This window comes from Ixodes scapularis, unplaced genomic scaffold (genome assembly GCF_016920785.2).
Source record: "Ixodes scapularis isolate PalLabHiFi unplaced genomic scaffold, ASM1692078v2 PGA_scaffold0__279_contigs__length_252992795, whole genome shotgun sequence".
In the NCBI taxonomy this organism is placed as follows: domain Eukaryota; kingdom Metazoa; phylum Arthropoda; class Arachnida; order Ixodida; family Ixodidae; genus Ixodes; species Ixodes scapularis.
This window is the reverse complement of record NW_024609835.1, coordinates 38,556,932-38,583,313: the sequence shown is the minus strand read 5'-3', so window position 1 is coordinate 38,583,313 and position 26,382 is coordinate 38,556,932. Positions and strand designations below refer to the sequence as shown.

General features: G+C 43.5%; 1 protein-coding gene across 1 annotated transcript in view; it reads left to right on the top strand.

Annotated features, from left to right (window-relative positions):
• Positions 1-709: 709 nt before the first annotated feature.
• Positions 710-26,382, top strand: part of LOC121048549 — a 138,042-nt gene continuing 112,369 nt past the window's right edge. The window contains exons 1-3 of the mRNA XM_042291701.1: positions 710-827; positions 1,174-1,236; positions 2,050-2,135. Of these exons, the coding sequence (XP_042147635.1) occupies positions 710-827; positions 1,174-1,236; positions 2,050-2,135 (267 nt within the window). The remainder of the gene's footprint in view (positions 828-1,173; positions 1,237-2,049; positions 2,136-26,382) is intronic.

The following is a 26,382-nucleotide window of genomic DNA, read 5'->3' as shown; positions in this document are numbered from 1 at the left end:
TGGCACATTTTGCCGACCTAACACGTGTAGCACGACAAATGAATCCGGTAGACTACTCCTGTTTCGCACTAAAGCTAAATTTGAGTGTTTTATGCGCCAAACCAACGACGACATCTGGCACGCCCCAGTGGAGGATTGAGGATTAATTTCGACAACATGGGGATCTTTTGACGGGCAACCGAGAGCTCGGTTACTCGGCGCCTTCTCCGCAATAAGCCTCCCTCAGATTGCGGGCTCCTCGGTCGGCCGGGATTCAAACCCGCCACATGGGGACCAGTAGGCCGGCGCTCTCGCCGCGGAGCCACCAAGGCGGCCCGTTTCGCACTGGGGCAAATCTTTCTGTATGAGCAATGCTGCTTGCTTTCTTCTGGTTAGTTCTCTTGGTTACCCAGTCACACATGGAGTAGTGTGTGTGGCGCAGGGTATGTTACATGTACGTTCTGTTGTCCGCTATCTTTTTTAATCCATGAGTGATTTCGTAAATGTATGAGATCCCCGCGATTTCCTTTCAAGTCTTTTACGACTCTTGTTTCTTTTCTACTTGCTGGCGTGCGTTCTAGTCTCTTAGAAATATTTTCGTTCATCCCTACTAGGAAATCGTCCGGAAATACCAATGCTCGTAGTCGAGGCATTTGCCTGGCTAAGCATAACTCAATTTGATGTACATGTTGTTTTGTTGTTGCAAGCTGCTTCCCCATGATCAATGACCATGTACAAAGTTGGTACCTCAACCAAAACCGGTAACCAGTTTATGTCGTTAACCAAAAAGGCCATAACGCCACCGAAACCTCAAGGACCAAAGAAACTAGATATGTGTTATGATTTTCGTTAGTTTGTTTATCCACCATTCTCTTGTAAATTTTCTTAGTGTAAAGAGTTTCTGCCAATGTAATCTGTTCATGTCCCTATTTTCAAACTCAAAAATATAAAGGTGAAAACACAACATCATTAATAGAACATAAAAGCTGAAAAAATATCTTAGTGCGAAATTACGTTTCTTGGCAGGCACCCGGCTCTTAGATTATTAAATTCTAAATATAAAAATATATAGAAATTAATACAGTACATAAACGCATACGAGGTTCAAATCAACTCAGGCAAGACGGTTGTTTTAAAAAAACAGGCAGTCATTTTTGTGTTTTTTTTTTAATATAATAAGTTGCTTACTTGCAGATGTCAATGAGGACTTCACTGTTCTTGAACCGTTCGAAGGCGAGACACTTTATCTTAAAATCGGTAAGATAAGGCAGTATTTTGTTTGTTCTTCTTTGTAAAAAGAAACATCACATGTGATAAGGGTCCGAGTTGAAATGGAAAAAATTTCAATCTTCAGTACAGCTCGGAGATCTAGGACTATTTTTATGAACGTACGAGCATAACTATTATATTGCAATACTCAATAATAAACAAGCCACACACATAGTAAAAAAAAATCATAAATTGTAAAGTTTTCTTTCTTTTTGTGTATCACGTTGCTGAAAGCAATCAATTGTAGAATAGAATAGAATAGTTTTATTTTCCAATACACACATATTGGCAGATTAAGCCTAACCGGACAACTGAGTTTGAACTTGTGGTTCAAACTTGCGGTTGTTTATTTTCTACCAGTGTAGAGCGAGCATTTAAGCGGCATAACTTGCTGATGTACTGAAAATAATCAAACAATATATTATAACATGATACACCTTTACGTCATGCATCTTCATCTGAATTCGTCGGCGCGTAGACAAATTGTGCTATGCGCGATATTTATAGTTTAAAGCGAAGACAATTTCCGCGCTTCTACTTTGCTCGAGTGATGTTGCAAGAAAATTAGTACAGCTTTCGTGATTTATACATTTATAATAAGTTCTCAGATCGTTCTCAAACGTTTACAATGGAAGATATTTATTGTCATGGCCTTCCATGTCTTCCCGTGACAATTACAGGTCTAAAACTAATACGCCAGCAGCTTACTTTATAAAGTCACTCAATTGACGATATGTAATGTGTTTTTTTTTATTATTGTTTTATCAAAATGTTTGACAATGCCCAAATGTTTTATTTTAGACATCACCAGACCGAGCCCTAGTACCGTGTACAAGATATACGACGAAGATTTCGAGTGTGAGAATGCCAAGGAACTTTTAGAGAAGGTGTGTCCGGACCCGTGTGACATGACGCTGAGTCGACAGCTCTCCAGTGATTGAAACACAAACGAGTTCGACCCATCTGTGTTACTTCTAGCCCTTGTTGGTTATTTTGAGTTGTCATGTTATGCAAGCTGAAATACTACACGTAATCGAGGAAAAAAATAAATATACATCAAATCTAAAAAAGTACACTTCTTTGCCCGTTTAATATTGTCCGCTTTTTAAATCATATAACTACGTTATTTTATTTGCCTTAGTTCTTATTTAATCCTCCGATTCCCGCGTCAGGTAGCGTGCTTCCAGAGCACCACCTATTGCGTTTTGGCATTTTAGAAAACCAGACAGTGAGATCCTTTTACTCACTGACTTACTCATGATGAACTCAAAAATAAATTTCAACAATGTGGCAGTACTATCAGAGAATATTCAAAAAGAAGGTGGACGTGTTCGGTCTAAATGACAGCCCTAGACAACTAAAAACCATTCAAGACTTCAAAAACTGCGGGTGTGGTCGGCTCATGTCGTTTTCAGTTCGGAGAAAAGTAGTAAGCTTTTATTATCAAAATTACACTTGATTTTTGAGGGACATCTCTCGATTTAAGTTCTTTCCGCTCCCTGGCATTCGAGGTGAGTTGCTTCCACTTTGGGGGCGAGACCGCCTACATTTTGTTTCAAGTCGGAGAGTGTAGTTGATGCTGCGAAGCGGTGAGGTCTATCAAGTAGCGCTAAATGATCAAAGTCACGGCGTTTGTCGTCTTTCGGTGTGTTAGCTATCACGGGCTAAACCAATCAAGGTCAGACCACGCGTTGGACATTTCATTTTAAAAGCATAGTATTTAGAGGGCCACCACCTAGCCCTTTTGTCCATTGAACGTAGCTCAAGCAAGGAGGCGCATCAAGAGGAGGTGCAGGCCTCAATGATGTGGCAAAGGGGGCTCAAGCGCTCAGACCAGGAGGTGAAAAGAAAGCAACGAGGTGAATACGAAGCCAGCAGAATATCAAATACTAGGCGAGGAGATCAACATTAGCGGGCGGTCTTTGCAGCTTGTTTTCCCCAGAGCTCGGTGTTTACCCAGCACAAGACTTGTGGACCACGTCTTAGTCTTACATAACGTGAAATGCGTTGACAATAAACGGAGTTACGTTGGCGGGACACGACAAGCCGGATCACTTCCAAAGCAGTCGTCGGAGGATGCGAACGAGGCCCACTCCGGCAGCAGAGCGCTGCGTCATTGTTATTTTTGTCCCCATGGGTGTAGTTCTAAAGTTAGCCACTTGGAGCGCAGCGGTTGGATCTTCTCCCCAACGGCTGATAACAGAATAAGAGTGCAAGACCCACATCTCCCGCAAAACCCTGAACTCTTTCTATTTTAGCAGAGCGAACGCTGGCGAGGAGGTGAGTTCCTCCCTGGATCCTCTCGAGCGGTCACTCTGCTTGAGGACTTCGCTGGAGGAGCTTCTCACGCACGCTTAACCAATCAACGACTATATCAGAATGCATTCTACTCCGCACATTTGCATTCGAAAGCGCGCATGCAGCACCAAATAATCTCCTACCAAGGGGGACAGCCCGCTTCCGAGATCGCATTGGAACCTTTCAATTTCGACCTTGTGGCCGCGCGCGGTGGCGGCTCCTCGTGAGATGGCGAAGTGGATGACGAATCTGACCCCGAGAAGCAGAAACCGCGTGTCTACAGTGTTCTAGAGGGTGTAGTGGCAAGAGCGGCGCCCGCTTACAATGGGCCGCGTGAAGACTGCCAACGTACACTCTAAGAAAAAAGGGTGTACACGGGTACTCCCCTCAGGGGAGTTAGACTGTGTCCCATATGTGACTCCCCTCGGGTGTTTGTGGCATCCTCTCAAGTTGGGGACTTCAAGTACTCCCCAGAAATACATGATCACTTAGCACCCCCCTCAAAGTCCACGGGCCTTAACCGACACCCCTTACTTCGGGTGCTGTTTGGCGCCCTCTGTTACATTCAGGTACTTATGTTACACCCCTAATTAGATGAATTATTTGGAACCACTTTCAACTCTCAGGGAGTCAACGGATCCCTTCTGAATAGGGTGCTTTTTGACGCCTTTTGTTACACCCAGGTACTCATGTGACACCCGTAAATTCAGGCATTATTTAGTACCGCGTAGAACTCTCAGGGAATCACTTGATCCCCCCTAAATTGGGTGCTTTTTGGTGCTCTTTTTTTGCACCTAGAGACTCGCGTTATCCCCATAATTGCGAGTGCCGTCGGACACTATACACAACCCCCATGGTTTTCCGCGACTCCCCACTTTTGTGGTCGCTTTTGGACACCATGGGTCTCGCGGAGCTCCAAATAGTGAGGGCACTTTTTCAGACCCCGAGACTCAGCTAACTGGCTCGTTCAGGTGTGCTGGTGGGGCGATTCCTGAGGTCAGCTGTCACACGAGAGACTTCTGAATTCGAGGAGGTTTCAGGGATCAGAGAATAATACTTACGGGCAATGCGCCGGCATCAAAATTTCACTAAAACTTTTGGAAACACATAATCCAGACATCTAAAAAAAGTCCTGCCAGTCATGTCAGCCAACAATATTGTCAACCACATTTTTATTGTAAAATCCAAAAACTTGAGAAGGGTCAAAACCTTAAAAAAATAGTAATTAGTAAAAGCTTGTAGCCTGCCAAGAAGCTTCAGGGCAATCCTTTCCAGTGGTGTTTCTTTCAGCCCAATCGTGCGCTCAAAGAGAGCCAAGGTGGACTTGATCCCTGTTGCATATTTGATATTAAAAGTCCAATAAATTACGAGGCTGAAGTCATGGATAAGGTCACCAACATCCACCGACAGGTCCTCCACCTGGACTTGGACAGCTGCAGAATAGAAGACGTCCTCTGAAGAGAATAGGACCGTCGGATGAGTTTATCTTTCTCCTGGAACCTGCAATATAATAAAGTACCACAATTAAAAAAAAGTATGCAAACATGGGTCATGATTATACGTTCTATTATTTTTCATATTTAGATATAATAACCCGAGATTTCCTGCTTTCGTATGCTGTGTGAGTGAATAATTGTTTTTTTAATGTCACGTAATGATTTCGATGCTCGCTGCCATTAACTTTGCATAGACTGTTGAGGCTTTTCACGAAATGGTTACCTATCACAAGATGAAGTGAACAGGTAGTGTTTAAATTATTTTTACATAAATGAGACCTTTATGTCCCTAGTACGAAGCGGGCAAATGTTTTGGTGATGCATATAAGTCGAATATGAATTTAGCTCAATTTGACCCAATTAGTGCAACGCCAATTCTCGAAACGCCGCACAAGATTTGGTCATGTACTAAGCTAGAAAACTGGGCCAGTTTAACTTCGTATTTTTTCAGGGCTCATAAGGAACCCTGCCGGGCACGCGCAGAAAAAAGAAATATTGTCCTGCGCAGATCGCGTTTTCGATTTAAACAGTGTTATGAGCTGCGTCATTCGCTTGGAGCGCTCTGTGGATCAAAGTGATTAACCCACCGCGCATTCTGTGAGGACGTCGACACGGGTTTCGCTGTATTTTTGTGATGGGTAGGTTTTCTTGGTCGGTTGCTTTAGCTACCCTGCGGATGTTTGAGGAATAGCGAGGCGTCCTTTGTGAGCCCACCTTCTCCATGTGCAATTCGAGGATCGGCTAGGACTTTTACTCGAAAAATACAGTGAGGCTTTCATAGGGCATCTTATCGCTGCACTACTCAAATTCATTAAAAATCTGTGGAAACAAAAATTATTGTCTGAAATTAATATTGTTCTTAGAAATAATTAGTATAGATTTGAAGAAGCGTAAAAGGTTGAATAAGCATAGAAAAAACAAGTACCCTAGTGAATAAAATAACAACCTCTTCGCATTCCCTCAAAGTCCTGAAGAGATCAACAATGATAGACATTTCTTTGCCGTAATGCAAGTGGAAGTTATACGTGTCCCAGTAACGTTCAGCGCCTGGCGAGAGACCGTTTAGCGCATAATCAAAGCAGTTCGCTATTGCCGGAGAATATGAAGGAACCTCTTTGCCTCCGTGGCTGGAGTAATAAATTGGGAGTGTGAATGCCTTTTGGCTGATATCAACTACACATCAAGGTCGATTTAAAATCCTGAATTGTATATTACGCCGTTTACAACTATATTCAGCAAAAGCAAAATATATCATTTCTCATTTTTAATATACTATTTATGGTAATAAGCGAAACCGATTAATCAATTAATTAACACAATAAAAAAATTTAATCGTGTTAACATTTTTTTATTGACGTTTATCCTTACTAGTAACCAAGCGATTGAGATGCTTTGAAAGACTAATACATGAATGGTTTACTGAACTTCCCCTGAGAGATTTAAGTAAGAATTTTCTAGACAAGCCAATATCTATGTTAATATGACGGTATTTAACATTTCTCAACTTAAATAAATATTCCGGGAATATTCCTGCTTGCAACATGAGCTCGCCAATTTTGGCAAGCCGTTTATTATGCGACTTTTCTTTTCGAACACCAGTTATTCGACTATAACACCCGTCGATTGCAGACTATTCCAATGGCCTTGGATATAATTTTACGGAATCAATACGCTGTAAGCAATTTTCACTAAGAGAAATATGAAGAGCCACATCTTACCTGAATCATCAGTCTCGTTGACGAGCTCCTTGAGGTCCGATTCTAAAAAAGTTTGGCGTGCTCCTTTCTATGTTCGACTACCACCAACAACGATATTTTTTGTAGATGTCTTGTAAGTCACGAACAAGTGACACTGGCGCACGCCGTTGAAGGTAGGACGGGAGGAGGAAGCAGACGGATTGCTGGAGAGGAGAGTAGGGAACATCCCCTCTCTACACCATTCCGCCTGCTTCCCCCTCCTCAGCGTACTTTTCCCTCGCCCTGAACCCTTAACTCTAGTTGCTTTTTTTTTTTTTTTTTTTTTGTAACATATTGTTGTTTTTTTTTGTTGTTTTTTTGCGACACCCAAAGTCGTACCACGTCACCGGTGACGCCATACGGCCGGGTACGGGATGATATGGCTGTGAACCGGACTTTAGAGGAAAGTCAATGCTCATCCAAGGGCAGAAGGGAACAACAAACCTGTCGAGTCCGTCCTTCCCCTAACTTAGCGAAATCGGGTTCGAGGACGTAAGGGATTATAGAAGAGCGGCCGGGTGCTGGCGCACCTGCCTCCATTGTGAGCGTACGCTGGGAAAGCTTCAGCGAAAACATTTTAGAGCCTCGGGAGAAATCACCTTGACGTTAGTTTTCATAATTACTTCGTCTTCTTTAGGCCGCGCTCTGTATTCTCCATCATGATTCTATGGGAGAGCAGAGCAATTAATAAAACATTGACCAGACTTGTTCTGACGTTTTGTTTATGGAACCACGCCTGTGTAAAAAAAAAAAAAAAAACTTTTTTTGAGAAGCGAATATTTATGGAAGTTTTTAAAATTATTTTTAGCTTTTATTAATTATTACAAAAATTATTTTCATAGAATTACTGAGTTACATCCCGGCCACTGCCCGTTTGGATTCGGATTATCATCGTACAGGAGTGCGATAAAGGGACCATAAAACTGCTTCCTACTATCGTCGGATACCTCCAGTTTATAACCTATCAAACACTTTAGCTTTTCTGGCCACGCACGTGTAGTCGCAAAAAATGTTGAATAAAAAAAATTGCTCTTGCACTTTGAACCGAAAAAGCTGCCACGAGTTTGAGACTATGAGCTGTGTTGTCTGTTTTTTTTTTTTTTTCGATGTTCTCCGTCCCAGGGTTTACAAATACAGCATGTTCTTTTCCAACCAGCTCGCCTGCCCTATATTTCTCTCAGATGATGTGCCGTGAATGATCATTACGGCAATGTGCAGCAGTTGTCAATAAACGGTGCACGCGCCGCACTCCGCACTCCGTACATTTGGTTGTTCCTGCCGTCACTGCAGTGATTGGGTTCGAGCCAATATTTGAATGTCCCGCAAGGCATCGACTGCGGTTAAGCCCAAGTGCAGTGCCAACGCAGTGCTCAAGTCCAACACATGAACCCCATTCAAATATCAGTCACGACAGTTCAGAAGGTATACCCGTGGTATATCAACATCGTGGTTTCCCGAAACTGCGTCAGCAAGCTTTGCGTAGGAGCGACTGCAAGAGAAGTTCGCTTGTACTTTTGAAACTAAAAGAAGAAAAAAAAACAAAAAAACGCACCGTTCAGAGGCACTGTATGTGAGAATACAGTTCACATACTTCTGTCAGCATTCTTTTTGAAGTGCTTAATCTTCAAGTTCAGTATCGTTTCATGGCAAAATTTATTATTATTGCATGATGAACGTTAAGATCCCACGTTAGCTTCCGCACTGCGGTGGCAAAACTGTCCGTCTACAGTAGGGACAGTTTCAACCCAAAACAACTTTTCACTGCCTAGACCTCCTCACAGAAAATATGTCCTTTTGAGTTTGTGACATGTCAAATAGAGTGCATTGCAGCAAACACCCGAAAACATAAACTGCATTTTTTCAACTTAATCACGGTGTTGCTTTTGTTTTGTTTTTGGAGCATGTGTTTCGAACTTTCGATGAATGCGTGGGATTCCTAGATTGCTGTAAAACAAGCATCTGAATAGCCGGTCATCGCACTAAAGCGAAATGTTCTAAAAATAATGGCGTAAAGTACGCAGAAAACATTGCGTCATCCAAATTGTCTCCTTTGAGCGGACACCCCCATAAGAAGCCTTGTTTCTTATAATAAACGCCGTGTAAATATTCTGATATTTTCCATCTCTTATGACAGCTTATACCACCAGAAATATTAGCCGAAGCTAAAGTAGTAGGGACAGTGTATGAAACTCACAAGTAGCACAAAATTAGATGATTTTATTTGTATTTTAACATGGTTGTTTATGGGGTCCTTTGAGTGGCAAAAACAAAGTATGGGACGGCACAGTACCTCGAATGAAATAACAATCAATATATTGCCCACAGGCAGTGCCCATAATGGACGGAGTGACGTTGATCGGCCGCTACAAGCTGCATCTCTTACGAAAGCAGTTGTAAAAAAATGTGAGCTTGACCCACTTCGGCCTTTATGCTAAGCAGGTGCTGGACAGATCCACCGTGCATGCTGCATTGTTCATACAGGCTGGAGGGTCCCTCGCGCGTTCCCCCCAGGCGACGGGAGAATACAAGTCTGAGCCGAACGCTCACTCAGCGGTCGGGTATGTCAGCCGAGCGCTGAGCCATTTTCGTTGTCCCCATCGGTGTAGTTCTAAAATAAGCCACTTGGGAAAATACTCGCAATATTATTTGCCCACACGGTCATTATGTCGTGGTTGTAAACACACATGACCTCGAAATATCTTATCGGAGTCAAGAGGTGTCCTCACTAAACAGGACAGTCTTCAACTTTCGTCAGGATTTTTTTTTTCTCTCCGCTGGTGCGTACGCAAAGCGGAACGACGTCCAGGGAGCACATTTGCATGCGCTCCCATGAAGCTTGAAGTCTTTCATGGCAGAAGTCAGAATAAACTGTATTCTGTGCCGACAATTTTTTTTTACGCGAGACAGCAAATCCCAGTAAATATGACATGTAAAACTTTTTTTTGTTTTTTGCTTCGGGAAGATGCTATCGCTTGAGCAGTTGTAGTAGATTGGTGTTTTATGGCGCCAAAGCAACATCGCTTGAGAGTTTGAGCAATTCAGACAAATGTTATCTGTGCACAAATCCACCATTCTAGAAATAACTGGTGCAACCTGACCGAAAGCGAGGTTCGGGGATTTTCGGGACGAAACAATACTCTCATTAGAAAGGAGAAGAAAGAAGCGTCCCAGAACGACCTCGGGGGCCAAAGATAGCCAACAATAAGCACAAAGGGATGTTGGGGGTCACTGCAGCTCAATAGAGCCAATGGGATCTAGCTTTCATAATCGAAGGAGTGCCCGCGCTCGCTTGAACACGTACTTACATATTTATCTCTTGCACCGGCGATTTTATAAAATGGTCCACTGTGGAATACGCCCACAACTGTTGAAACCATTGCAATTTTTAATAATTAAAAATAATCTTATTTCTTATCTTGGTTGCAACACCACAGCAAAGAGGTTGCCCGTTGTCGAAGCCAAACTTAGTGGTGGGTTCCTAGTTAATGTGACTTAGGGATTATTCATAAGCAGCCTGCTCCCCGACTCGATGAGGAAGGGCGTTCTGTTAACGTTATGATATTGAACGGGACGCAGAAAAGACGGTGGGCGGACATGAACGCCAGAGAAGCTGGGAAAACTGAACTTGCGGGGCTCGGGCCCTTTGTTTCTCTTGGGAAATGCTCGCCTGCAGGCCACCTTCTATCGTCGAGGAGCGCCTTCCCAGTGCTGCAAGCCGCGCCCCAACGTTGTAAGCCTTTTTGCTAGCCGTGACTCATCGAAAAATGAGAGAGACAAGCCCTAACAGACCCCGGAATCGTGAAGCAAAAAATAAAAGAACACAACCATGCAGAAAAAAAAAGTAATGTTTTGCATTTTGGACACTTTGTTCCCTAAAAATGGCCCCAACCACAACTTTAGAGTTGCTTGTGAACACGTTTAGCTATTTCGGAGGTAGTTGTATTGGTCTTGACATTCCTTTTATGCTCATTTAATCTGTCGTTAATGCGTCTTTATGTTTGACCTACATGCATAGACCCACAAGCTAGAGATATTTCATATACGACACTGTTCCTGCAACAAACTTATTTTTCAAGGTGAGCCTTTTGCACTCATTCGTACCAGCGTGGAATGGCGTCATTCTGTTCTACTTGAAAACCGAAATAGACACAGGTATCTACACCAAAGTCATTCGCATAAAAACAGGCGCACAGGTTTAACCTGTTTGTCTGGGTTCTGTAAATAGTGTTTTTAACGTCGAGCCCCCCTTTATCTTCCCTTTTGTGTCTGAACGTGTGTGTGTGTTCGCATTCTTTCACCACAGCATCACAGGGAATGGTTTTGTGCGCCTCATGCAGATGGCGTCACGAAAACTCACCCAGATGTACCAAGATATCCGTCACACCGGCCGCCGCGCGTGGTTTAAAGACCCGAGATATTACCGTTTTCTGCTTTGCATTTTACGATACGAAATTGCGATATTTATAAAAAAAATAGGCGCGATTTTTTTTTTTTTTTTTAAGATAAACGATACAAAAATTACGAGCTACAAATTCCTTCAGCATTAAAATCATTGCATCGCCCCTTTAAATATTCTTGTTTTCGATCCACCACCCAACTCGTCTCAGGTTGTATTATTACCTCTATTCGGTCGGATCTCTCGTACAACAGGGACATAATAAACGAAAACGACCTAAACTCCGCTCGCAGTTTACGGCAGGACCTTTAGCTTGTCGAAACTGGAACACACAAAATGTAATTGACGGAATGGCGTCTCGGCCCATCAGGCAGTGCGCCAGAGCCGTACATGAAGCAGTCAAGAAACTTCTCAAACTGACAAAATGAAAAAAAAGAAGAAAAAAGATGGCTCTGAGAAATTTTTATTCCAAAATACCCTAACGCGAACAGAAGGGTCATCATACCAAGTGAAATATTCCGACGATGTCCTGATTCCCCAGCACTAGTAACTTCGGTTGAGCGAGTTAGGGCGCTGTGTAACAAAAACTTTGTGGAAAGTTGTGCCTCGAATGAGTATGTTCGCTTTCTATTTCGCAAATTATTTGTACGATATATAAAACGCGGCATAAATTTAATATTGGTTGAGCTTTGAGAGTTCGCAAAGACGTTGTGCCCGCGGAACTTCAAATCTAGAATAAATAGTGTCTTTACGCTTTCTCCGCGGTTTTATTTTTTTGCTATATATTTCCTATGTTAAAAGCTTTTCGGTCGCCGGCGCGTGGAGCTGACTAAATTTGTTGTCACCGGGCTGCACCTTTCAGTGTCTCCCACCACTAATAAATTAATGGCGAGATATTTTTATTATCGTTTTAGCTACCCAGATTGTCTCACATTGGTTTGTGTCCTCTATCTTTTCGGATCAGACCTGCGACAAAAACATTTGTATCAGAAGCGTAAACAAAACCGATCTAAACCTCCTTTGAAGGTTACATGCTCAATCGTAAGCTTGTAAAAACTCGAACTCCCAAAATGTAAGCCACGGCATGGTGTGTCGGTCTGTCGACCTGCCCGCCAGCGCCCTCCATGAAACAGTCAGGCAACTTCTCGAACTTGGAAGTAAGTAAGAAAACGTAAAAAAAACAAAACGAAGAAAAAGGGGACGTTAACAATTTCAAAGAATCTACGAAGCAAAAAAGAAAAAAAGAAGTAAAGTAAAAGCTTAAACTCCAGGGTCGGATTTAACTTTCACAAGGCCGTTCCACCTTCAGTCTGAGCGGAGTGGACGCCACAGGCCATCCCAGCCGATCTAGCGCCGGGAAAAAATCGCGTGACCTGCCGGTTGGGCAGAAGGACACAGGGGGCTCAGGGTCACATGACACTCTCTCCACGCTGGATTGGCTGGGATTACTCCTAGCGTCCGCTGCGCTCGGGCTGAAGGTGAAACGGAGTAGTCATCCACGTTCCCCCTTCGCAAAGGAAGCCTGGCCCGAGGGAAGGCTTCCCTGCCCATAATCCTTTCGAATCCCCAGGGGACTCTTGTAGCACCCCATTCTCTTTCCCCTTGCTCGCTCCTTCTGTTTGAGAGAGGATATTCCTTCCGAAGGGGTGCTAGCGCACGCTGTGGGTGTTGTCACGCAGTCTAACTCCCTCGAACTCCCCTCCTTTCTTAGAGTGTAGATGCCGCGAGTGGCGCTGGAGTTCTGTGCCCTAGGAAAATTTGTGGCAGATGGCAGATGTGCGATGAGCGAAGAAGACGACGAAGCTGTGGCGGTGCGCTTCTCCCGAACGTAGCGCCGTAGCACTTTTCTTTGTGGTGTAGTGGTGGGGAGTCTTCCCCGTTCCGTTGCCATCTCGGTCATAAATGCGAGGAAAAAGACTGACGCACACACTGCTTCGCACCGGGATGCAAGTCGGGCTACAGGGTCAACAAGGGCAGCCACCAGCGACCGTAAGCCGTCGCTGTTTCGTGCGCCAAAGGAGGAGTCGCGCAGACTACACTGGGGAAAAAATCTTAATCAAGAAGATAAACGCCTCGCCGAGACATCAACGTTGCGCGAGAGACATTTTGAACCGCGCCTTATCCTTCGCTGCTATGTGCGCATCGTCAATGGTGAAGACGTTAGGATTTTATGCCGCAATATATTGACTATTTTGTAGTCTTTTTGCGTAGTATGTTGCTGGATATCTGTCTTGTGCTTGCTGTGTATGTCGATGAAGTGTATTATTACTTTTCAGAAGTCATAAAGCAGTGAGTTGAGAATAAAATTTTTTTTTCATACTAGGGGTTGTTGAAGTTTGTGCTCATATCGTATTTTAATGCTTCATGTACTCTTAATTGAGGTATTTTTTTCTTAGGGCCACGGTCCCACTGAATGTGGAAGTTTAGGTACTTTTTGGCAGGTCATTACTCATCTCCTTATAAATACTGTTTTGTGGGATTGATGTCATTCGAAAGGTGATGCAATCCTCTTTCATTTGATTTTATGTATGTGTTGGATTTTACTGTTCATGCGCGTTTGTAGCGTTGCGAATATGATGGCGCGGACCCTCACTTGCTCCGCTAGTTCATGTTTTATGAACGATCCATTAAAGATAGCACGGTTCCAATATAGCAGTTTTGTTAAGATGATGTCGGAGCAAAATGTAACGATACACTTTTTTGGTATTTGCACTACTTTGTTTTTTTCCTCCCTCCAAATATTGCCCTAAAATTGACATTTTTCAGCACAAATATGTTTTTATTGACAAGAGCTAGGGCAATGAAATTAGCTACAGATGTAGTGCTTATAATTGGTAATATGCAGAAAAAAATTTAATGTTATGTAAAAATTTTTGTTTAGATATTTTATATCAAACGTAGCACTTTTTTGTGCTTTGAGTCATCGTACTTCAAATGCCTCTGAGGAAATATTTAAACTATGATAAAATATTTTATAACATTTAGAGCTACAATGGTTGCCCAAGAGGTAAACGATGGCTTTTTTTCATTTTCAAAGTCATAACGCTCCAGGAGCCCTTCAAACTTACCTGTTTTTGACGCATATCTTTTTGGACATCAAACAGATTTATCGGCATCTAATAACATTTATTGTTTGGAATAGGCATACATTGCGATGTTTTATATTTTCACAATGATCTTGCTTTGGTTTCATAATAGGTGTAGAGCTTAGCTAATTTTAAAAACAATTAAAAACTGTTTGGGTGTTTTGTTGCGCTACCTGGCGGATGGCAGACAAAGTGCTGATTTCCAGTGTTCGAAAAAATTCCGAGGGCGGCGTTGGCGTCTGTATCATCATCAATCGCCGTGTCTTTTTACCTTCACATTTAAAAAATATATTGGAAGATTTACTATCGATAAATGAATGGTTTAAGTACTGGGTCAGGTTAATAAATCTAAGACAAATAATTACACGCGCGTAACGTGATATAATGTGTTAATTATTCGATATGATTGAAATCAATAAACAATAAAGACGAAGAGGAAAATAATACACCCGAGTTCACTTCATGCCTAGAGTCATCGAATGAGCTTTAAAGTATCGGCACTCTGTTCCCCAAAATTGTTTTGGGCGCCGCCATTCTGGGTCTTGTTCAGTGCAAACGCAACTGGCGATCGTCATGATCCAAAAGCACGACTTCCTCAGCATTAGATGCGGTGCTAGGAAGCTAATGCAATATTGCAATGCTCTGTCGCGGGTAGTTTAAACATTTGTGGGGGACGGAAAAGCGTTTCCTGTGATTTTAAATAATGCTTCAGGTAACTGGCAACAATGATTTTAAGCCACAATATGGCCAAGTGTCGTTACTCTGAACCGTAGCTAATTTACTGGCACAAGCGGGAACAATGAAGAGGAGGCAGGTGTCAAAAGATAGTGGCTTGTGGAATCCACGGGGCTTACGTCTTGGCCCCTCCAGGTATTAGAAGCCTCTTGAACAAGAGCATGAATAGTGTCATTAAATAAGCTACGCGTCAGAGTAGCGACACTTGGCCATATTGTGGCTTAAAATCATGGTTTCCAGTTATTTGAAGCTTTATCTGAAATCACAAGAAACGCTGTTCCGTCTTCTACTTTAAACAGTGTGCGACAAAGCGAAGCAACATTACATGAGCTTCCTAACACCGAATCTAATGCTGAGGATGTCGCACTTTTGAATCATGACGATCGGCTGTTGCGCCTGCTCTGCACAAGAGGAGGAAGCGGCCAGGTAGGAGAAACGCGGGTTTTATGTGCGACCGTTCTAACCGTCTCAAAAGAGAGAACGCGCGAGCTTGCGCTGGTTTAAAAAAACAGGCATCCAAAGAAAAGAGGCGGCACGCTGTGCTCTTTGTTATTATGCGTCTAATTGCAAATTGTTGTGTGTATATGTTGTGGGATTTTGCTACCAACACAGGTACCGATAGAGTAACCAAAGGATTGTCTCAACAGCGGCGATATCTCAAAGGAGACGTCAAACCTAGTAGCGCGGTCCCCACATCTCCGCGGCAATGTAGACGACGTTTAGGGCTACATTACCGCGGGTCGGTTCGATTAATTACCTCCGTCGGTGCCAATGATCGTCTATCTTGTCTCACTCTCTCGGATATAGCGGAAGAGAAGACACACGTACCAGAGTAAGGACAGAGTCCAAGAGCATTTATTAGAACACTCTTAAAATGAACTGCAATGTCCCCACCCAAAATGCCCCCCGCGCCGGCAAGGTAAGAAAAGGTCCTTACCTGGCCAGACGCGGGGTTCCGGAGAGCCAAGACCGGGGAAGCATCGGAGAAGTCGCCGACACACGTCCTATCTCCTTCGCGGTCACCCGGACGAGTCCCTTTCCCGAAAGCGGGATAACAAGAGGCGAAACCTCCTCGCCTGTCGGCAGTGATTTGCGTCCGAGCAACACCACCTAGAGGAGAAGGCCAGCACACGCCTTCGGTGACATCACGGCAGCAGGCTGACGAGCGCCGCGCTATAGAGCTGAGCTGAAGGCTTCGCGCGTAGCTTTTACGTTGTAGAAACACGGGTTTTCGCACAATTTATTTTTTATGAGCTAACGTGAGAACTGTGAACGCCGAGTGATATAAAGAACCAATTTTAGAACGCAGGAAAATTCTTACAACCTACGAATATTGTAGTGAAATACAAGAAAGTGATATCTTGAGACAGATGTGTTATTTTTTTAAGCGATAGGCTGGGTGGTGTAATTATCTCTGAACGACATGGGACTTGTGTAATAAAAAAGAATCCCTATGAAATGACAATAATCGAAGTTGTAGGACCAAATAAAACGAACTGAAGTAACAATTGGATAAATGATGCAGAGGCATTTATTTCATTTAATTTCATTCACCTCAAAGGCATCCAAAGACGCATTACATCAGGGGGAATTGAAAAAAATAAAAGACAAAATAGTACAAAAGAGACACCAACAAAAAGAAAATGTCACACACACACACACACACAAAACCGCTTATTAGCATGTTATTGTTATGATGCAGTTTTACAAATCAAAGTTCAGTTACACAAATTGATGCACTTCTTCAATGAAATGGGATATCTCTCAGTTACAATATGGTCAGGTAGTTTGTTCTAGTCAGTGTTGCAAAGTACTAAGGAAGAAAAAAGGAAAGTGTAATTATGGCACTGAAATGGTTCAATCTTGAATGAATTATCTAATATGGATGATATGAAATTGGCAGCCCAGCACTAAGTAGATTGAAAATTGGAATCTGAGTAATATACATCTTGGAAAAAAAAACACACACACACAATCAGACTATTTTTCGTCTTCTTTCTAGATTAGGAAGATTTATGCTAGCTTTTAAAGCGGAGACACTAGTTTCGAATGAATAATCACTACATATAAATCTGTCTGCTTTGTTCTGAAGATTCGAGCCTCTAGATTGGTTACGTCCCAATCCGGCTGATGCCTCAATTCGGCTATTGCCTCAATTCGGCTAGAAGTTTCAATTCGGCTAGACGTTCCAGTTCGGCTACATCCTCAATTCGGCTAGAAGTTTCAATTCGGCTGGACGCTTCAGTTTGGCTAAATCTTCAGTTCGGCTACAAGTTTCAATTCGGCTGCATGCTTCAGTTCGGCTAGATCCTTGTTTCAATTCGGCTGGACGTTCCAAGTTGATCAAGCTAGACATCCAAGCATAAGGTGCCCCCAATTTTTTTAGAGAGACGTTAACTATATCTGCATCTTGCCTTAACATTGCAACGTGCAAGCTCAGATCAATAAGTTCAAGCAGCTACGAAGGCTTTGGGCAAAGAAACATTTGTGTTTGTGTTGTTTGTTCTGTGGAGCTGCTGTGCAAACACCAGGTCTCTGCTTCAAAGAAATTTATTCACTTGCCCAAAGAATGGATTACAGCAGTCCAAAGATTGCTTCTTCCAGTGCTGGCCACTGTTCACGTGAAAGGCACAGGACGCCTTGGCAGCTCCTACGTCGAACTGAGTTGAAGAAAAAAAGAAGATACCTGCATCAGTTATGAGACAAAACAATATGGTAGGGGTTCAATCCAGTGATTTACATCTTCAGGAGGCTAAGGAGAATGTAACAGTATACCTGTAATTTTTTTCAAGGTCACAAATCTGCCTCAAAATTGGCTAAACACACCAGTAGCTTTGACTGACCTCGTAACCAAAACCTTACGTCCGCAAAAAATTGTTTGGCGACATTTAATTTTCAAATTCGGTCCTCATCATATTTTCAAAGTGAAAGTTTCTACTGGCAGTATTAAAAATATGGAGGCTCGGGCAAGCTGGTGTTGCATACTCCTCTACAGCGCGAAAAATTCGCAACCAAGCACAGGCACACACAAAAGGAAAAGACATTCATGAAGCTCCGACTTGCAACTCAGACTTGTATTATTTCTTCTCTGCCTGCGCCTGTCTTTTTAAACAATAAGATTTTTTTTTTTTGGTTTTATCTGGATGCAAGATTATCTAATTCTTTTTTGTAATAAATCTGGACAAGGTTTAGTGACAGTTTTCTTCTAACCTCGAAATCTTTTCAGCTTCAATAACTTCCCTAATTAGTTGGTTATTATTTTTACTCATTACGGGGCAATGTTTTTAGTTCTGCTTGACATCTGCAATCTTGGCAATGTATGCCTTAGTGTCCAGAAGTGATTCTGTTTATGTTGTAGTCGTGTTCCCCTTGTCTATGTGACATCAGTATTTGTGACGTCGGGGTGGGGAGGGGTTGGGTTTTGGCAGTAGAACTTGTTTCCAACTGATTAGAAGAATTTCGATGGCAACAAATAAAGCCTGCGGAACCCCAACAATAGCTCAGCAGCACGAAAGAAATATGTTCCATTCTGCTCTCTGATGTGGTTGTGCTAGCCATGCTCCAAACAAACAAGAGTTTCGAACAAACCATTTGGGCTTCGTAACGTGAAGAGGGGTACAGTTTCTATCATGAAGGAAGCCATTAGCCCGCAGATTTTGTGGGACGAGCGAAGGCGGCGGAACTTTCTAGATTTCACACTTCACCCCGCACAGCCATGCAGCATGGCACGTTCCCGTGGCACCTACGGCTGTGAGTAGCAAGTATGTCGGGAGCCTTTAAAAAGGTGGGTAAAACAAAGTTTTTCAGTGACCGAATCGAGGAGACTGATAGCTTAATGTACCGACACCTGGATAAGTAACCCTGTTGTTGTTTACGGGTTTTATGGCGCAAGAGCTCCGACGGCCATACTGCGCCAAACTAGGTAGGATAAGTAACCCTGGTTTGCAAGTTTTGTCGTGGGAGAGTTGGTATTAACTGGGGTGTACTGCGAGTTGTAGAGGATCTAGAGTCACACCGCCATATTCAGCTCAAGAAACCTCGTCTAGGCACAGGCAACTCCTTCCGCAATCATTGAGACTATAAATTAATTAATACACTTGTGTCTGGTTATTTTTTCTGTTTCTTTTGACTTTCTGAGAATCGAGAAACTCAGCAAGCAAATTTAATATCTAAATTCTGAAAAACTGAGAATTTTATCAAAACAAGCTCTGAGAAACATCAAATTTTCCACAAAGGTAAACTCCAGAAAGCACCCTCCAATGCCGCAAAGGATTACATTCTTTTCCCGTCTTTCTTCTCCGACATTGTTTCCCTGCTTTTATCAGTCTCGGGTTCTCTAGATTATGATCGACAAAGGATTAATTCTGGAAACACGGAATGCCGCTTATAGTGATGCTGCTATATGTCACGCTAGGGGTAGCCAGGCAGGCTCTGGTGCAGCTTGGTTATGACCTTCCTCGCAAAGGGAAGTTTTGGCATTGCATACGAGGCGATACTTGCCCAAGTCTAGAGGTTACCTTGTCAAGGTTATGGAAGCACCCATGCTCACAAGTACGGTAACTGCCCAGGTCACCTTGGAAGGTCTCAGCACACGGCAGGCACCACCGTCTGTCGTAGGTATGATGTGCTGCAATGTCTGAAGACACAAACTGCAGCAAAACAAAACATATTTTCCTGTGAAACAGTATCCATAGCTGCAATCTCCGTACCAGCACACTGCATGAGTAGCTAATTTCATTGTGCACTTCTTTCTACATTAGAACCACAGTTTAGCCTGAAGGTGTCGGCATATATTGGTTCCACGTATAAAGTCACTCATACAGATTTACGTCAAACAAACATATTTCGCCACGTCTGTGGCTGTGGCAGAAAATACTAAGAAAGGCGAGATAAATCTATGATTGCATGCTTGAAATGGTCAGAAATGGGAGGAAAAAGCCCCGAGACACTTTCCTCCCATTTCTCCTCCTGTGAACAGCAAGGTCGAGGGAGCACACCAGTGGTGCAATCGGTGGTTTGTACGCGGTGCTCGAACGCGATTAATTTACGATGTTTGGATACCATCATTTCAGCCATGTTGCGATTACATCGATACCTTAAGAACTGTCAAACGCTGATTGAAAAAAAATTGTACCGGCTCATTCACGACTTTCTTAGCTTTGGTTGCTCCCATTACGGAATAAAGGGTTTGTTCACCAAATAAACAACGCACTCCCGAGCTTCACCCAGTTTGTCACTGAAGGCTTTGTTTGTGTTCGAAGCTAGATCTTCGCTCAAAAAGCACTTCGAAATTACAAACAAATCTACAACGACTCTCAGCAACCCCCGTCTCATTGAACCGCAGCGCAGTTTTCGCCCAAAGGAGCCGCAAGTAACGACTCTTGAGAACAAAATAATTATCTATAAAAGCAATGCATGGTTCCGGCATTTGAGCACAAGGTATTTGACGTCTTTCGGAGAACGCTACAAAAGCTTAGTATTCCAACAAGAGCCTAAACGTAAAAAAATTTCAGTTTTCTTCGTATCTGCCTGAACTGGGCGGAGCCACCCGAACGACCCGACGTATGCAAGATCCAAAGCATGTGTCGCAAACTGCTGTGTGCAGCACGCCGGAGCAGCCATCTTTCCGACTGTTTGCACGCTGGCTCACATTGTTTCGATGCACATGTGTCTTGCGTTTAACGTTTCGATGGCAGCCTTTCAATTTTAAGAACAAAGCGTCAAGTGCTTGCCTGGCTGTCACTAACACTGTTCACACACACAGTTGCTCAATGCAAAGTGTAAACAAGTACGCCCATGACATCCTGGAAAGGACAGCCTGGCGCCTAGGCAGTACGGCCACGCAGGCCCAATCAAAGCTCGCAGGATGCTGTACATAGACTGTGCGACACTGTTAAGCACTAGACACAACAAAGAAATAAATGCACCTTGATCCTACGAGAAAACTCTGATGACACAGAGTATAGTAAGACTTGCGAAGCTTGTAACTGGGTTCATGAGCTTTTAATCATTCCCGCGACACACACCTGCACACAATGTGTCATCCGAATTTACCCATTGGATCAAGGTACATTAAATTTCTTTCCGCTGCCAAATGGAAGGGAAGGTGCGACAACATTATCCTTTTGTCTTACCCTAGCACGAACTAGCTGGTAATGGTACAATTACAAGCGAGTTGCTTTCACTGCTGTCCCTCCTGCTCAAGCTCTCGTACAACCAAACCACAATTAAACGCAAGGCGCTTGCCCGCACTTGTAGCCACTCCGGCTAGTCCATGTTAAGACGCGACAAAGCATGGCAGGAAGCCTGCCACTACAGCACGTCGGCCGCCGGGCATGACTGGCGAGTGCAAGCGCCACGCGAGTCACATGAATGTTCTGCAATAGCTGCGTGACTTAAAAGAACCCAGATGAAACGCCGTTCGTTGTGCCATTCAGTGGTGCAGGGGTAGAACATCGGGCTCCTAATCAAAAGGCTGTGGGCTCGATCCCCCTATAGGGGAGACATATCATTGATCTTCTTTCATTAAGTGAACCCTATCTTTGCTTTTATTCTCTGTTCTTCTCATTCGACGTGCTTCAGTGACCGAATGGGTAATCCATGTTGATCTACAACAACTGGATCGGTCGTTGCATGCTCTCAACCCTAGATATATAACACAGAGCTGCAAACAAAATCACAAAATTTTCAAGAGCCGCAGAGGGAGGGAGGAGGGGGGGGGGGGGGGGCCGCGGCAGGTTTTTTGTTTAGAGCAATAAACGAAACTCAAACTAATTTCGGTCTATCTTATACGAGTGAAAAGCAGTCCAATTGTGCATAAGGCAGCAGTAGCACATTTAAAACGCGTTTCATTTCTCTTTTTGGGGAAGTGCTCCGGGAGAGAGGGGGGGTGGGGGAGAGAGAGGAGGGATAAGGGAGGGAGCGGCGAGCCGCACTTTAACACGCGGAGAGCCGCAGCTTGGCCACCCCTCTACTAGGGCATCGCCATGCAGGTTCTCAAGGAGCTTGGGAACGGCCTTTCCCTCTAAATTAATTCCTGGCATTGTATAGTAGGCGATACCTGCTGTAGTCTATGGGTTACCTTTGCAGGGAGATGGAGGCATCGATGATCACACGTACGGCAATTGCCCATGTCGCACATCATCAAGGAAGGTCTTCATCAAGCAGGCAACTTGTCCTGTCGATGGAGACCCAAACATATCCTGCATATGTGGGTAAAGTGCCTAAAATTTAATTTAATTACAACTACAACTACTTCTCTCCAAAAGCATCATGACATCAAAGCTTGCCGCTTTCCATAGATGGACTCGCTAGCACAGCCTGGCCTTTTTCGGTCGGCCAGGGTGTCGAGAGTGTTTTGTAGCGACCCGCCACACGCCCTCAAAGTTGAACTTGTGTGTTACTCAAATTTCGGAAGAGAAGCCTACTACCAAGTATGATAGAATTGTAGCAGGGGATCATGATGTTAGCTCCGTAGCCCCCGCAACCCAACCTCCATTATCGCCAGCCCCTTTGCCGTCTACTTCATCGCCCATCATGACTACCCGTCATCCCTTGTGGTTGACGCTTGTTCGTAGGGAAGGACTGGCTGGCACTGCTGGGCTCTGCGCCGCTACTCATCCCAATTCCCAAATGGAGACTGCGGCTGACCGATGACATCTGTCGTCTGCTTCCTTTCTTCGGTACTTTGCTTCGGTTAAGGAACTGTTTTTTGCAGATAGTATAACGTGTTGAAATCGCTTACCTACTAATTTCAACGGCAATTCATCTTGGAAGTGCCCGCGCAAAGCTGGTGTCGCGATGTGTGGTGATATCAAACGCAGAGAGTGCCTGAAGAATTTTGCACTCTAAAAAAAAAAAGGTGTCAAGGGAGAGTAAGTGCCCTAACTTACTCTCCTTTAACTCTATCTGAATGGAAGTTACTCTTTCCCGACCGCTTCTTTCGATGATACTCTCCCTTAACCCTCCCTCGACCTCGAGAGTAACTGTAACGAGAGTTAGTTTCTCCTCGCGATATCACGGGCTGTCGATAGATGGCGCCGCTATGGGTTCGGCGCTAATTCGGCGCAAGTTCGACGCTGTTCGGCGCAGGTATTTTTTTCGTTTTCTCGGGGAAACCTTTTTTTCCTATCCGCTTTTCTTTTTTTCTTTTTTCTTTTTTTTTTTGGGGGGGGGGGGGAGGAGATGGGCAAGGATGTTTTAATAAATGAGTTGGTACAGCCTGCCTCGACGGGTTTATATTTCCGTATTTATTAACTTAATTATTACGTGCGGCAGGAAGATCATTGGAGCGGGGACACTACTTTATCCAAGCAGTAAGCACTTATTGTTTTTGCTACACAGATATATCAAACAATAAACATATAGATCAGTGTGTAAACGGGTGTATGAGCGGGTGCTGACGCGCGTGTGCGATTATGTTTCGTTACATAAGTGCCTAGGGTTGTTATGTAGCCCAGGGATGTTTTTGGGGCATTGTTATATTTTTGGGGGGTCGTTTCAAGTTACTGCTGAGCCCGACCTCACTGATCGTAGGAACAGGTATATGTATAAAAAAAGTATTTTTTCCACATTCGCATTAAAAGCAAGCAAAGAAGAAAACCTCCCTCCGTGACAGAAGAGGTCGGCTTCGCGCGGTCTATTGCATACGCCACGTGACGATCATTTCATAAAGCGTCGCCCTAAACACGGCGTTCGTTTCGAAGCCATGTATAGGTTCAAAAAACCTATACATGGCGGCAAGCCAGGTTTATGGTACGTGACACTAGGGGCTCCCTTATTTTCACCGCCGTGGAGAAAATAAACGACGGAGCCAGAGCGTTTGGAAAAGTTGTTAGCGATGATTTCCAAACTTGTTATGCGGTCTTTGTTTTGAGTCATTAAATAAACTTGGCTTGACTACTACCTTTTTTTTTCAATGTTTACATTTTACTTTCCGAAGCGCGGGAGTCGATCAGTCTTCTGCTCTGTTCAAGAAAAGCTCTGGGGGGTTAAACCTTTAACTCTGCACAGTTTGCTACATCCTTAACTGTTTTAACCTCTCTCTCCGAAGCTCCCTTGACAGGAAGGTTTTCGATATAAGGGAACATTCAAGATCGCTGCTCTTTTCCGCTGTTCATCAAACAGTTCCTAATGTACAGCGGAAGCACCGTGTAGCATTCCGGATATCGATATTTGTGGTACGGATCTCACTGGCTTTAAATATAGATACATTAGTGTGTATTACAGAAGTCTTATTTCGCTGTCCAACAGAGCCACATTTAAACTGCCATTGACGGGTTCACCTTACGTTCAGTTGATTCTACACAGCAAGCGATAGCTCAATTATTTTGGGTAGAACGTAGACTGCTCTATGTCGCCCTACGATATGTTAAAAAGTATGCTAAGCTTCTTATGTTCAATGTCCCCGAGGTAGGAAACACGGACGACAGAAGCTCAGTTAAAATGAATGAGCGAAAATATCTCTATGTTCTGTAACTAGCGGTAGCTTCCTTCATCTAGCATGGCCTTTGAAAAAGCCTGTGTCTAGAGTGCCGTGGTACTCTTGCCAAGCGTTCAAGTGCCCACGTCCGATGGCACTCTAAGCACGCATTGGAGTGCCGTCCGAATGCCCTAAATGGACTGTACAGAAGACGTGGGTCAGCGCGTCCCGAGAAGCATAGCCTGCCGCATCCGTGAGCTAAAGAAATCCGATTCACAAAAAACATTTCACCATCGAAGTGCTTCGGAAGTGAGGGAAGTGTCGCAAGCGAAAATTTAGAGGACCCAGAGGAAATTAGAAAGTAAATAAATTTAGAGGAATTTAGAAGATAAATAAATCTGTCTTTTAGAGACAGCCAAATTTACTTATCAGCTTGGTCTTGGTACCAATCCAGCCAGCTGAAAGTCATGATGTGGAAAGATTGTGAACTTTAATTTGGTCTCCTGTGTTTGTTAGTTACTGAATTGACAACAAACCAGCACCGACCAACTAGCTCTTTTACGACGCAAATATTTTCACGAAAAAACTTTTAAAAAAAACTTCGAAAAAACAAATAAATAAACACAAAAAAGATAGTGTGGAATGGGAATGCTGCGGACACTAAAGTTCGTTAATATTTTTCTCTTTTTTTTTTTTTTTTTGTATGGAGCATTAGTGCAAGCTGGGTCACGGTGCAAGGTGCGCAAGGAACGAGCGAGGCGCCCGTTGAGTCCGGATTCCCTGGATTACCGCCTTCGGAAGCACACGCTGTCCTCAGTTGCCACACAAAGCCTTTAGTCATGGATCGGGGACTTTATCCGCCGTAAGCTGACAGCGCGGTGGAAACTGCGTGCTTGTTAGACCGTTTGACTGTCAGTCTCGCACCACGTGATCACCCCTTCTCCGCATACACACGCGCGGCGAGCGAAATCAAGCGATAGGAGTCAGGCCACTGAATGGTTGGCTAACGCTTAGCTTCACCGCATTGTCAACTTAGAGATGAACGAAATAAGAGCTCACCTCTACAATCAATTTCCGGCCTGTTATCGCCTGACATCACTTTCTGCGCGCGAAACCTCCAACCTTGAAAGCAACAAGATCGTTTTGACCACGAGCAAGCTTCCCGGAACTTTAGAACGGATGCCTTGCGAATGATGGGGCCTAGGAAGAGCAGCGCTGCCATTATTATTATTTTTTTTTAATTCTGTTCTTGATTTCACGAACGGTTTCGGAATATATGACCGAATACCGTTTTGGCATCTCCACAGAACTAAGATTTAGTGACACTATGAATGTGTCATTGATAGTAGGCATTCCATGCGCAATTATGCATAAATATATAGGACAACGATAATTTATTTGTTATGTTTGTGAACACGGAAAATACATAAATGAATTAATTAATATATTTATAAAAGTATCTGTTTCACATTTTTTCTCAAGAAGGTCTTTCTCGCGCGCTGCATGGGTAACAACACAATCATCTAAGTACTGACGTGTGCACTTATATGGCAGCATTTTTTTTATACAAAAGAATATTACGTTAATTTACCTTAATTACTTGTCTCGATTAAATTTTCCCTATAATAAGGGACGTGCTTAAATGCATATATGCTTCTGTGCAACCCTGCTGTCATTGCTGCCAAAAAAAGCAAACATCTTTTTGATAGGACAGGTCAGGAGTGCTTATATTATAAATTTGAAATAAACACCCGTGCCAAAATCACCGGTGCATTTCCAATGAGAGGGGCCGCCATCCCGTGCTCGCCTGGCGTATAAATGATCAGTGACTCGTCATTCGTAATCTATCGATAGTATTTCGGATGAAAACATTATTTCAAAGCAAATAAGGGCGAAATTACAGTCGATGTGCCATAGTGAATCGTTAATTAAACAAGAGTCCCACCTACACCAAATCTAGCACGTC